This window comes from Mustelus asterias, chromosome 4 (genome assembly GCF_964213995.1).
Source record: "Mustelus asterias chromosome 4, sMusAst1.hap1.1, whole genome shotgun sequence".
Taxonomy (NCBI): domain Eukaryota; kingdom Metazoa; phylum Chordata; class Chondrichthyes; order Carcharhiniformes; family Triakidae; genus Mustelus; species Mustelus asterias.
In genome coordinates, this window is record NC_135804.1 from 27,534,006 (window position 1) to 27,548,226 (window position 14,221).

The following is a 14,221-nucleotide window of genomic DNA, read 5'->3' on the forward strand; positions in this document are numbered from 1 at the left end:
TGAAATTTTCTCCAAACTATTTCACCAGTGGTACAGGTTTACCCCATCTGCAGTTTGGCTGGATTAGGAGCTCAGTAGTGTCTCCCAATAAGTGATCCAAATTTCCTGAAATGACATTGAAGGTTTCTCCCATTTGATGTATAAAGATACTCAGATCAAAGTTGAAGGTTTTCTTTATGAAGGAAATGAAGCCATCAGAATCAGGACGAAACATTCCTCAAAGTGGTCTAATGTTTCTTGTGTAATGCAGTAATATAAGGTTAATCGACATAAGCTTCTTGCCCAGTAACATTACTCCTATTCTCATGAGTTTGTCATTGTTTTATTTTTACTGGGACTATTTCAGTAATATTATTTTAGTGACACAATCTCACTGAATATGTCAACTCATCTGGAATTTTGATCTTTGTGATCCACGATTGAGATATTTTATATACTGCCAATGTAAAGTGTGAAAAAAGCAGAATGCTAAACCATTATTTATAAAATATACAAAGAAATATAAATGTGCTTGGTGTAGAGAGGATAAGCAGAGCATGTCATTTTATTAATTGGGAAATAACTGAGCAACTCTGCTGAAATGCAGTATAGATTCTGCTGTCTCACAGTATACAAAATATATATCGCCTACTTTAGTTAATGTAACAAAGTTTGGTTTTAGCTGAGTCCAGTTTGTTCAGGTGAAACAGTTTTAGAATAATTTTGTACTGTAGAAAATGTGAACAATAATTTATACAAACACATTTCCCCTCCTGTTTCCTACCTCCAACCTAATTCTCTACCCATGTCAAAAAGTTATCTCCAATTCCATGTTCTTCCATTTTTCCTAACAATCTCTTTGTGTGAAACCTTATCGTATGTCTTCGGGAAGACCATATGAATAACATTCCGAATGTGACACGTTTCTGGCCTCCTCAAAACTTCAACCAGTTTAACTAGGCATGATCTACTCTTTACAAAGCCATGCTGGTAAAGATCACTGATCAGTACATGTTTGTCCTCGTGCTTAGTCACTCTACCCTATTAACAGATTCTAGCAACTTCCCCACAACAAATGTTAAACTTTCCCCATTTCTCACTGCTACCCTTCTTAATTTATAGAGGTGAGCTATCCAAATAGCAGAAAGAAAATACGCTTAAATGATGAAATATAGGAACATTTCATGTTGTAATGAAGTTTATTTCTTAACTAAGCCAGCAAGGATATATTTTGCATAATCTGTTGTTAAATTTATGCCCACAATCTAATTGCCATCATCCAAATTCTATACAGGACTGAAAATTGTAAAATTAAATAGAATGCTCATTTTCAAATAAATCTGAGTGTGTTTGCAAACTAGAGGGCACAGTCTCAAAATAAAGGTGGGTCAGTTTAGGACAGAGTTGAGGAGGAACTTCTTCTCTCAGAGGGTGGTGAATCTCTGGAATTCTCTCCCCACTGAAGTGGTGGAGGCTACCTCGTTGAATATGTTTAAATCACGGATAGATGGATTCCTGATCGGTAAGGGAATTAGGGGTTATGGGGATCAGGCGAGTAAGTGGAACTGATCCACTTCAGATCAGCCATGATCTTATTGAATGGCGGGGCAGGCTCGAGGGGCTAGATGGCCTACTCCTGCTCCTATTTCTTATGTTCTTATGTTCTTATATTAAATTAACATACCTGTTAGTAAGTTTTCCTAACGACAATTAAAAATTTAAATTTCACAAAGCCAAAGCTTCTTTGTGTTTTGAGGGAAGTGTTTTATAAAATTATTATGATATTACTGGACTGCAAGGCATTACAAAACACATCACATCCGATGAATTTCATTCAATTGGCACACAGCAAAATCCCACTAGAAGCAAATGGCAGAAATGTGCAGGTTGTCAGTTTCATGGGCACTGAGAGTGATATTGGCCTGAACTCACCACTCGATTAAAGGGCAAAACAGCTTGCTGGTTATAAAAGAACTGTAGTGGCACCAGCTGTCACAAGTTCCATTCCTGACATTGCAAATTTAGAAAATGGAAATCAACAAACCTGGTAATCCAAAAAAAAACACAAAGAAAACTTCTGGATTGTTTTCAAACCAAATGTCCAACCCGGTGGCCGGGTAACTCCAGGCCAACACTAAGTTATTGATTATTAGATTATTATTGGACTAGCAAGCCAATGGACTAGTTGTTCACTGATGAGCTATTGTAAACCATGCCATGCTCATTTTAATTAGAAATCCTTCCATTGACTGGATGGATGTGTCATCCTGTTAACCCACCTAACCCACTAGGGCAGCACGGTGGCACAGTGGTTAGCACTGCTGCCTCACAGTGCCGGGGACCCAGGTTTGATTCTTGGGTTGGGTCACTGTCTGTGTGGAGTTTGCACATTCTCCCCATGCCTCCGTGGGTTTCCTCCAGGTGCTCCGGTTTCCTCCCACAATCCAAAGACATGCTGGTTAGGTGCATTGGCAGTGCTAAATTCTCCCTCAGTGTACCCAAACAGGCATCGGAGTGTGGTGACTAGAGGATTTTCACAGTAACTTCATTACAGTATGAACGTAAGCCTACTTGTGATGCTAATAAATGAACTTAAAAACTAATTATCTGGTGAGCTTGGATGGAGGATGATAATATGGTGGTTCAGGGAAAGAGCTTGGCAAAGCCCCCTCCACACTCCTGCATACTCCAATTTGCCAACCAGGTCCCCAACATGCAAATGCTCCCTCTGCTCCAAACAGGAACCGAGTCTGCAAAATTCCACCCATTAACTTTTCATCCACAGACACTGCCTGAATATGACCAACATTTTCTGTTTTCTATTGCTTTAATTTAGCGGTGGGTATGGGAACTGATCATAACAAAAGTAATTTATGCCACGTCAGTTAACTTTCTGATTTAAAAAGCTGAATCAATATAGCAGTAGATGATCATTGGGACCCGGGATCTGTGATTAGTGGTACGCAGATGATAAACTGCTCAATTGCCTTCAGAGGCCAGAGGTGAACTGTGAAATCTTTGAAGTTTTATTTGTGGTGTTACCTTCCATGAGGAAATTAAATGGGGAGCATGCAGGAAAGACAGATTTATTTATGGATTGGCAGAAATAAGCTTGAAAGGCTGAAAAGAACATAAAATAATAAAGTCTCAACAGTGAATCAACCCTGGCATTGCTCACAGTGAATCTATAAGAACAAGAGTATTATACTTTGCAGCATACAATGTTATTCTGTTATTCAGGTCAATCTCAGTTCTTTAAATTCTCTGATATCTAATTACAGTAAATAGGAACATCTGTAGTTAATTATAATATAGTTCCTTAGAAACATATACTGTAGTCACTTTTCTGTCGACATCTATGATGATTTTAAATCGCGGGGCCCTCTCCTCGATCCAAAACCCAATAGGAAATGACTGTGTTTGTTTTGTACTTGTAGCTCAGTGTGAGTTTTGAGGTGTGTTGTTCGTAGTGTGATGTTCGTAGTACCCATCTGAACGACAAGGGATGGAAAACTTTAATATTGGAAGAAAAATAATGACAATGAATGATATATGATTTGATATATTCTTGCTATAAGTAACAGGAATGATTGGGGCATAATTTGATGCATAATGATAAATGTCGATAACAGGAAATTAAGTGGAGACAGCCCGACACATTATAAATATAAACAACCAGAGTGAATAGGAAATTATTTCTATCTGGAATTCCTTACAACAAAAGCATGCGGCAGATAATTTTACATTGTTGGAATCCTATATAATGTGAATGAATGCATTAAATGATCTGATGAAAGCTATGAATGGGCGTATACAGTATTAATTTTTAATTTCATAACAGTCCCAACCATGTACTCTTTTACATACAGTTAACTATGTTTCAGAATGACACAGGGGAGACATTTGCTTAAAGGGGATTATTTGTTTGTTTTATCTAGTCTTATTAAAAATCTTTGCTAGTGTTACCTTCCTATTTTTATCATTTCCCTTATTTATTTATTTTGCTGGTTTTATTTTTCCAGCTTTAAAAAACTGATACTTATAAATTATGAAATCTAACAGCAAGATTGAATAGATTATGTAAAAAGACTCAAAAGAAACAGACTTCATTTAAGAAACTAAAAGTTCATTTATTGTGATTATTAGTGTTAATCTCAATCAAATGACTCAAACTTCAAAATCCTTTGGAATATGGGCAATTATTACAATAAACCTTTGCTTGATATATTTTCAGGTGCATTTGATATCAGCTTTGGTCTACACTGTCTCAAAGGATTGCTTACTGACCCAAGTCGCTTCAGTTTATTCTTGGATACTGAAGATGGAAGAATCGAAGTGATAACAAAGCCTGAATTAGAGCATCTAAGAAAGGACAGATACAGATTCCACTGAAATAATCATCATCACCTTTCCATCTTCCAGCATCTCTATAGCTGATTGTCCTAGAGCAAACATCTAATAGAAATCCTCAGTGTCGGCTTCCTATTGTCAGTGACTTGGTGAAGACCTGAACTAGTCTGTTAAGCTTTTCCCACTAAAGTTTCTTTGCTGCTGGTTTCTCAGACAGCTCTTGGTGCAGAGATGTCTGAGCTCACAGGCCGGGTGTCTCCAAGCCCATTGGGTGTTGTTACAGCTCCTTGTGTATCCAAGGTGGAGCTACGTGTTTCCTGCAAAGCTTTGCTGGACAGAGATACTCTCAATAAATCCGACCCATCTGTGGTACTTATGGCGCAGTCTCAGGGACACTGGGTGGAGGTAAGTGGCCGACAATAGATGCTACCTGATTAAAAAGGCAATCCCAATGTGCTTGTGCATGAGTGTTTATATAGAAGGTCAGCACAACTGATTTGAAATTAGATGGATCATGACGTCTGTTTCCTTTAAAACAGCTGGACAAAGATTGATATGCACAGAGTTCTTCTGTAATATTGTTAGTTACGATGACAAGTGCACTTTACCAATTCAATGGCTATGAAACACATCAGCACATCCTGAGAATGTGAAAGCCACAATATGACTACAAATACTTTTTCCTGTTCTTTCAGTGTGTGTGAGTGAGTACCATGAGGTATGTGAGACTGATGCTGACTGACTCAACATCCTCTCTCTCAGTGCAGACAATACACAATTTTGTTGTGTTCTCTCTGCTTTTTGTATGATTCTGTAAGATAATATGAAAGGGTATGGGGAAAAGGTCAGAAAAATGGGAGTGGAATACAAAACTCCATTGATGAGCTAACTGCACAGGGAAGAAGATTTGAGTGACTACTTCATGTGGCTATCGTTTCAAATATTGCATGATTTCTATACTTAGCATACTTACCAGAACATTTTCAAAATGGTGACATTTGATATACAGAAAATTGTATTTAATTGTAATTAATTCATAATTGGTCGTTTGGGAGTACGGAACTTGAATCTTGCTGCAAAAGAGACATGTGAAAGCTTTTAAAAGTTTAAAGTTAGTTTATTAGTCACAAGTAAGGCTTATGTTTACACTGCAATGAAGTTACTGTGAAATTCCCCTAGTCACCACAGTCCGACGCCTGTTTGGATCAATGCACTTAACCAGCATGTCTTTCAGAATGTGGGAAGAAACCAGAGCACCCGGAGGAAACCCACGCAGACACGGGGAGAACATGCAGACTCTACACAGACAGTGACCCAAGCCGGGAATCGAACCCAGGTCCCTGGCGCTGTGAGGCAGCAGTCGTAATCACTGTGCTACCATGCTGCCCTGTTTCGCTCTCAACAGGACAGTTTGCAATAATACCAAATTACAAATTGAAATTGTTGTTTTCCCCTTATTCTGGCATTCTTCTGACATGCCCTGATGAGTGAAAGATGAAAAACTTCTGCATAACTCTTTTTTTCAGCAATAATTCATAATTATGTAATGGTGTTTAAGAGACTTTCTCCTCTATATCAAATATGTAGCAGTCAACTCTCTGACATAGTTGTTTCGTTATTTAAAAGTACTGTAACATTGCCATATTTCGCAGGCGACTTGTCTTAGTAGAATAACTTAAGAATATCCCAACTATACTTTGTCAGATCAACTGGAGCTGGAGTCAGCTCTTGATGAGAGCAATCCTTATTCCAACTTTAGGAAAGTGTTTGCATTCTAACCTATCCCCTAATGAGTTCTGCAACCTTAGTGAAAAATAAAACACTTCCACCTACCAGCATACAGTAATCTTCTTATCAAGTCTGCTAAGTGAAGTTACAGCTGTCTGACATTTAATTCAAACAGATAGAGGTTAAATGCTCTTACCTCACGCCAAGCAGGGGAATTATTATGGGGTGTATCCTCTGGGCACCATTAAGAACTATATAGTTAATCTTTGTACGTGCTGACTGGTTCTATCTTATTCTTACTAAATGAACTCCTGCTGTCTATTATTGCTGTTTACCTGAGTATGCACCAGTGATTTACTTAAAAGGGAAAAATAGAGGCTCCCAATTAGTGCCTTCACAGGCTAATTATAGTTCTTCATGGTGCCTAGGGGATCCATTAACTCTGTCAGCAGAGAATAAAACAAAAAAAAGGTTTAGAAGCATGGCAAAAAGATAATGTTCAAGAAGCAATCTTTTTAAAGCTAAGGCAATATTACAACATTGACTAAATACTTGGTGGGCTGTGAAACACTTTAGGACATCCTGAATGGTACAATTTTAATAGAGTTTATTTCTCATTTCTTAAAAGCACATGTAGCCAATTATTTCACATTGGAAATATTCACCAGACAATTAATTTTGATTTGATTTATTATTGTTACATGTATTGGTATGCAGTGAAAGGTATACAGACAAAGCAAACCATTCATAGAGTACATAGGGGAGAAGGAAAGGAGAGGGTGCAGAATATAATGTACAGTCATAGCTAGGGTATAGAGAAAGAGCAGTTTAATATAAGGTAGGTCCATTCAAAACTCTGATGGCAGCAGGGAAGAAGCTGTTCTTGAGTCAGCGGTACATGATCTCAGACTTTTGTATCATTTTCCCAATGGAAGAAGGTGGAAGAGAGTGTATCTGGGGTGCATGACTTCCTTGATTATGCTGGCTGCTTTTCTGAGGCAGTGGGAAGTGTAGATGGAGTCAATGGATGGGCGGCTGATTTGCGTGATGGACTGGGCTACGTTCACAACCCTTTGTGGTTTCTTGATGTTCTCCTTTATGAGCTAACTTATTGTAGAGTAGAGAGTTAAGCTCAGGAGCAGCTGATACTGATCTAACTCTTGATGTAACTGTGATGCAATATCACATGCCTAAGAGACTGAGATCGGGTGGGAAGCGAAGGTACACCCTTGTGTAGCCTACTGAGGTGTACAAAGATCTGTAAATATACAAGAATGTTTTTTAAGAATAACGATTCTCAGCATTGCTAGGGTGACAGGCAAATAAACCCCATCTAGACCCTGAACCTAAGACAGAACATGGTGGCAGCATTCAGAGCATAAAGAGCCAGGAAAACCTCAAACTGAAGGCTACAGACCTGAGTGATGTGGAAAGGGACAGGGAAAAAGATTGAAACTCACCTGAGAACAGAGCATTGTGGATGCAGCAGACACACAGACCTGGAGTCCAAACAGCGTTGAGTACAGATCAGAGACAAACAGCCAAAGTGCTGATGCAGCAACAGATCTAGAGCTAGAGTCCACACTGTCACTTCCAGACCATTCTGAAACATAGAAGGCTCACAACAGGCTCAACATTGGGACAGTTAGAGGAAGAGATTCTCCAGATCGTGAACAGCTTCAGGTTTGCTTAACAAGGAACAGAAGGATCAGGTCAGTACTTTACCCAACACAATAGGGGCCATAGCAGACAATGTTATTGTCACCCAGGACATCAATTAGGCATTGAGCTCACATGAAGATGTCCTTTAGGCATCTGAAACATACTTCAGTGTTTGAAAGAAATTGACGATTGTGTGAGTTTAATAAGAGGAGGCAAAATCTGGGTGAATCAATGGATTCATTTATGAATGAGTTGTACAGACGCCTAGAAAATTGTGACTATGGGATCCTTGGGGATAAATTAGTACAGTCATATAAGATTGGGGTCTTAGATGAAACCCTCTCAAATCTTTTGTAAGTGAAGGAAGATTTAACTGTCACAAAGGTGGTACAAATAGCATGACAGACCAAGCTTAGGAAGCAAAACAGTGCGATTGTTTGTGGGGAAAGTGATGCCTCTTAGAGCAAAATAAGTGAAGCCATTAAATATGTTAGCCTGAAAAGAGAAAGTGCAATGAGGTAAAATCCCACAAAATTGGGGAAAAAAAGCAGGCCAACCACCATCTTGAGAAGTTTTCAGTATGCCAGGAAACTCTGTACAAGTTGAAAGAATGCCCAGCAGAGGGAGCTGAGTATCACAACTGTGGAAAATTAGGACATTCTTAATTAATCTGCAGATCCAAAGTTCTTACAGCTCATAGGGAGAAAGTGATAACGATGAAATCAAGTGAAGTCCAAAATGTCAAAGAGGCACAGAAAAAAAACCTTCTTAGGAAATGTTAACAAAACAGTAAGTAATTACTGGAACATTAAATTAGAAATAAATGATCGCCTCACAGAATTCAAGCTGGATACTGGGGCAGGTGTTTCAGTGTTATCTGATGAAGTGAAATGGCTTAAAATGATCACGTTACAGCCATCCTCGATCTAGTTGCATAGTCCAGGAGGGACTACATTTAATGTAATGTACCGTGGGGCGGCACGGTAGCATAGTGGTTAGCACTGCTGCTTCACAGCTCCAGGGTCCTGGGTTCGATTCCCGGCTCGGGTCACTGTCTGTGTGGAGTTTGCACATTCTCCTCGTGTCTGCGTGGGTTTCCTCCGGGTCCTCCGGTTTCCTCCCACAGTCCAAAGATGTGCGGGTTAGGTTGATTGGCCAGGTTAAAAATTGTCCCTGAGATGTGTAGTTAGAGGGATTAGCGGGTAAATATGTGGGGGTAGGTCCTGGGTGGGATTGTGGTCGGTGCAGACTCGATGGGCCGAATGGCCTCCTTCTGCACTGTAGGGTTTCTATGTTTCTATGTTTCTAATGTAATAGGTCAACACTTGATAAGATTATGGAGCAAGGATTAAGAAATTGTGGAACCCCTATATATGATAAAGAATGAGGAGCCATTGTTACTGAGCAGAGAAGCATGTTTGCAACTGGGGCTCATTTACCAGGTTGATTAAATTGCTGATGAGCAGTCTAGTGAAGTATTCGGGAATGCATTTTCATCCCATTATAAAGCTTAGGAAAGTTGAAAACAGAATATCACACAACCCTGAAGATAGATGTTAAGCCCATATGTCTCTTTGCAGTGAGGGAGGCCCCTCACCCACTCTGAAACAAAGTCATCAGTGACATTGAACATGTGTTACAACAAAGTGTTATTTCTCCAGTAATCATACAGATGAAATGGTGTTCTGGAATGCTCACAGCACCAAAATCTAATGTTTCAATCAGATTCCGTTTGAATATGACTCAATTTTAAAAATCAGTAGAGCATAAGACGCACCCAATAGCATCAGTGAATGAAAGTCTCACCAAATTAGCAAAAAGCACCGTTTTCAGAAAATTGGATGCTAACAACAGCTTTTGGCAGTTGCCTCTCGACAAAGAATCCAGATTGCTAACTACTTTTATCACGCCATTTGGATGTTGTTGTTTTAATAGATTGCCATTGGGAATTGCTTCTATTGCTGAAATATTGAAGGAGTATTATGCCATATGGACAACAATCTCGTGCATGATGGGTGGCACAGTGCTTAGCACTGCTGCCTCACGGTGCCAGGGACCCAGGTTCAATTCCTGGCTTGGGTGGCTGCTTGTGTGGAGTCTGCACATTCTCCCTGTCTCTGCCTGGGTTTCCTCCGGGTGCTCCGATTTCCTTCCACAGTCCAAAGATGTGCAGGTTAGGTTGATTGGCCATGCTAAATTGCCCCTCAGAGTCAGTGGGACTAGCAGGGTAAATACGTGGGGTTACGGGGATAGGGTGGGATTGTTGTCAATGCAGGCTCGATGGGCCACATGGTCTCCTTCTGCACTGTAGGGATTCTATGATTCATCGAGGAAAGAACACAACCAATGGAGAAGAACAGTCCTCAAAATCCGACAAGAAGCAGGTTTGACATTGGACAACAAATATAAATTTGCAAAGCCTATGATCAAATTCTTAGACCACATTGTTCAAACTTTGGGAATTATGGCTGACCCAGAGAAAATCAAGTTCATTAGAAAGTTCCCAAAGCCTAAAAATATCACAGAGCTACAAAGATTCCTTGGGAAGGTCAGTCAAACAGATAAGTTCCTACCGAACTTGGTGGAAATCAATGAACCATTACAACAGCTGTTGAGACAAGGTCAATAATGGCGCTGGAACTTGGGCCAGAGAAATGCTTCTAACAAAATCCAAAATCTCCGAATTTCACTAGAAATTCTAGCCCACGATGATTTAGAGTTGTCAACAACTGTAGCAGTCAATGTAACATCTACAAACTTGGGAGCAGAGCTGTTTCAACTTAAAAAGAAAATGGAAAAGAAGACCAGTTTATAATGCCTCTAGATTTCTCATGGATACAGAGATGAGGTATGCAACCATTGAGAAAGATGCATTAGTAGCCACATGGGCATGCGACAGTTCTGTAATTATGTCATAGGATTAAGGTTTAAGATTGAAACCGACCACAAACCTTTGGTTAGTCTTCTTAACCTAAAGGAAATGGCAAAAATGCTGCCGAGAATTCAACATTTTAGGCTGAGTCTCATGAGATACGATTCATTTATTGTGTACATTCAAGGGAAGGACCAGATATTAGTGATGCGTTATTAAGAGTACCAATGGAAGGAGTCAAGCTGGAAGATTAAAATTTTATTGAGGAAGTGAAAGCAGCCACTGAGAAGAGATTAAGCTAGAAAAACAGTAGGATGACAAGTGCATCCAAATGAAAGAGTATTGTCAGAGCAGCTGGCCAGAGTACATTCCCAACAACCCAGTACTTCGCCAGCACTTTGTACAGAGGGAACATCTCACAATCATCAATGATTTTTTAATTAATGATTAAAAATCTGCAACTGGACATTCTTCAGAAAATCCATCAAGGCCACTTTGGAATTACAAAATGCAGAGCAAGAGCCCAACAGTCAGTTTGGGGGCCAGCCATTAGCCACTCCATTGAAGAGTCAATCACAAGTTGCATAGCCAGCAGCAGAGTGAGCCACTGGCACCATCTACCTTTCTTCTGAGGCCAGAGGAGTGCCCAGGAATGGATTCATTCAAGTTCAGGGGCAAAGCTTTCATCTTCATCATTGATTACTCGTCCAGATGGTTTGAAGTGAGTGGACTGCAAGGCACCATGGCGGAGGAAGTCATTATATCATGAAGAAGAATCTTTACGACACATGGCCCTCCAGATATTGTGGTGTCAGACCCCGGTCCTCAGTTTGCGAACGAGATGTTCCACAACTTTGTGCAGGAATATGGTTTCTTGCAGTTCACTAGTTTGCCTCGATAACCTCAGTCAAATGGAGCAGCAGAAAGAGGAGTTTGAATTTATTGGCATTTATTGCAAAAGGGCCAGATTTTAAAAATAAACAAGTGTTGTTACAATTGTATAAGGTGTTGGTGAGCCCACAGCTGGAGTATTGTGTCCAGTTTTGGTTTTCTTACTGGAGGAAGGATGTAGTGGCACTGGAGGCAGTTCAAAGAAGGTTCACCAGATTGATTCCAGGGATGTCGCACAATGAACGGTTGGACAGCTTGGGCTTGTACTCGCCTGAGTTCAGAAGAATGAGGTGGGATCTGATCGAGGTATATAAAATGTTAAAGGGGATTGATAATGTGGACGTTTGACAGATGTTCCCCCTTGTGAGGCAGTCGAGAACAAGAGGTCATAGATACAAAGTGAAAGGAGGTAGGTTCAAAACTGAGGTGAGGAGAAACTACTTCTCTCAGAGGGTTGTGAATCTGTGGGACTCACTGCCCCAGAGTGCAGTGGAGGCAGAATCAATCAACAGATTCAAGAAAGAAATAAATATGTTTCTGATGAAAAATGGGATAAAGGGCTATGGGGAGCAGGCAGGAAAATGAAGTTGACACCAGGATAAGATCAGTCATGATCGTGTTAAATAGCAGAGCGGGCTCGAAGGATTGAATTGCCTACTCCTGCTCCTAATTCCTATGTTCCTATGAACTGTCAAGGAATTAATGAAAATGATCAAAGGTATTAACTTAGCCCTTCTTAACTACAGAACCTCACCACTAAAAGTTGGGTTCTCACCATCAGAACTATTGATGGGAAGATAGCTGTGAACACAACTTCCAGCTCTCCAACAAACACTACATTATTGCAGATGATTGGGTAAAAGTTAGGAAGTGTGAGAAGCAAGAAAGAGACAGTGAAGCTTCCAATTTCAACTTAAGGCACAGAACATGAGGCTTGAAAGTGCTACAGCCCATGGATCACCAGAAAGAAGGCTTTGGAACTGAAGGAGCTCAGGATCTTATAGAATTGAGATGGATAAGGGAACTATCAGAAGGAACTGAAGAAATTTGATACTATGAGGAGGGAAACCAAAGGAATCTTGGACATATTGGGGGGAATTCTTCCGTCCTGTCTGCCATGGGAAACGTAGTGGGCAGGGGGCGGACCACGCAAAGGTCCATTGACCTCAGGTGGGATTTTCCGGTTTGGGGTGAGCCCAACTGGAGAATCCCACCCATTATTTAGATCCGGAAGGAGATAAAGAAGCAGAAACAAGTAGAAACTCTACAGTCGCCCCGGTATCGAATGATGAGAGAGTGCAGTTTACCTTCAATCTTAAAGTGAAATCTGGACCAGATTGGGGAGATTGGTCAGACCACCACAGAGACTAACCGTGTGAAGTCTGAGACTTTGAAGGGAGATGTAGGAATATGTATATCGTTGTGATAGAGACTTCGGGGCGGGGGGGGGGGATGTAGAATAAAAAATTAACATCAGGAGCACCCACCTGGTACTAATGTAACTACTGATGTAACTATGATGCAATGTCACATGACTGTGATCTGATGGGAAGCAGAAATACAATCTCGTGTAGTGCACTGAGATATATAACGGTCTGTATACTGAGATGTATATAAATCTGCGTACTCAGATGGGCATTGATCTGTGTATTGATGTAAATAAATATGTATCTGTAAATATACAAGAATGTTTTTAATAGTCGCTGGCAGCTTTCTTAGGATAACAGGCAATCCCAAAAGAAACCCCATTTGGACTCTGAACCCAAAACAAAACAGTTTTAATTTTTCTTTAAAACAGACTTAACTATTAACCAGCTGTTAACTGCAGATATGAAAGTGGAGTGGAACTAACTGGTTAAAAACACAACTTAAGGACACAAGAAAACAAGAACAGGAGTAGGCCATTCAGCACCTCAAACCTGTCTTGTTATTGAATTATATCATAGCATATCTGTATCCTATCTCTGTTTACCCACTTTGGTTTCATTTCCCTTAATAATACCCGTAACCAATGAAAATCTATCAAATCCCACATGTTAAATAGTCTCAACAAATCTTGGAAGAGACATTTCTAAATTTCCATTAACCTTTGTGTGAAGAAATGTTTCTTGAAATCACCTCTGAATGCCCTTGTTCTGGGCTCACTATCCATAGTATCTCACCATCTATAGTATCTCCCTATCTATAGTATCTCCCTATCTATACTATCTCCCTATCTAGAGTATCTCTCTACCTATAGTATCTCACTATCTATAGTATCTCCCCACCTATAGTATCTCTCTATCTATAATATCTCCCTATCTATAATATCTCTATATCTATAGTATCTCCCTATCTATAGTATCTCACTATCTATAGTATCTCCCTATCTATAGTGTCTCACTATAGTATCTCCGTATCTATAGTAACTCCCTATCCATAGTATCTCCCTATCTATAATATCCCTCTATCTATTGTATCTCCTTTTCTATAGTATCTCCCTATCTATAGTACCTCCCTATCAATAGTGTCTCACTATAGTATCTCCGTATCTTTAGTATCTCCGTATCTATAGTATCTCTCTATCTATAGTATCTTCCTAATTATACTTTCTCCCTATCTATAATGTCTCTCTATCTATAGTGTCTCACTATCTGTATTATCTCCCTATCTATAGTATCTCTCTATCTTATAGTATCTCCCTATCTATAGTATATCCCCATCTATAGTATCTCCCTATCTAGAGTATCACTCTATCTA

General features: G+C 39.8%; 1 protein-coding gene across 1 annotated transcript in view; it reads left to right on the forward strand.

The window, feature by feature from the left end:
* Nucleotides 1-4,560: 4,560 nt before the first annotated feature.
* cpne7 (copine VII) overlaps nucleotides 4,561-14,221 on the forward strand; it is a 152,434-nt gene continuing 142,773 nt past the window's right edge. The window contains exon 1 of the mRNA XM_078210237.1: nucleotides 4,561-4,734. Coding sequence (XP_078066363.1) covers nucleotides 4,561-4,734 — 174 coding nt within the window. The remainder of the gene's footprint in view (nucleotides 4,735-14,221) is intronic.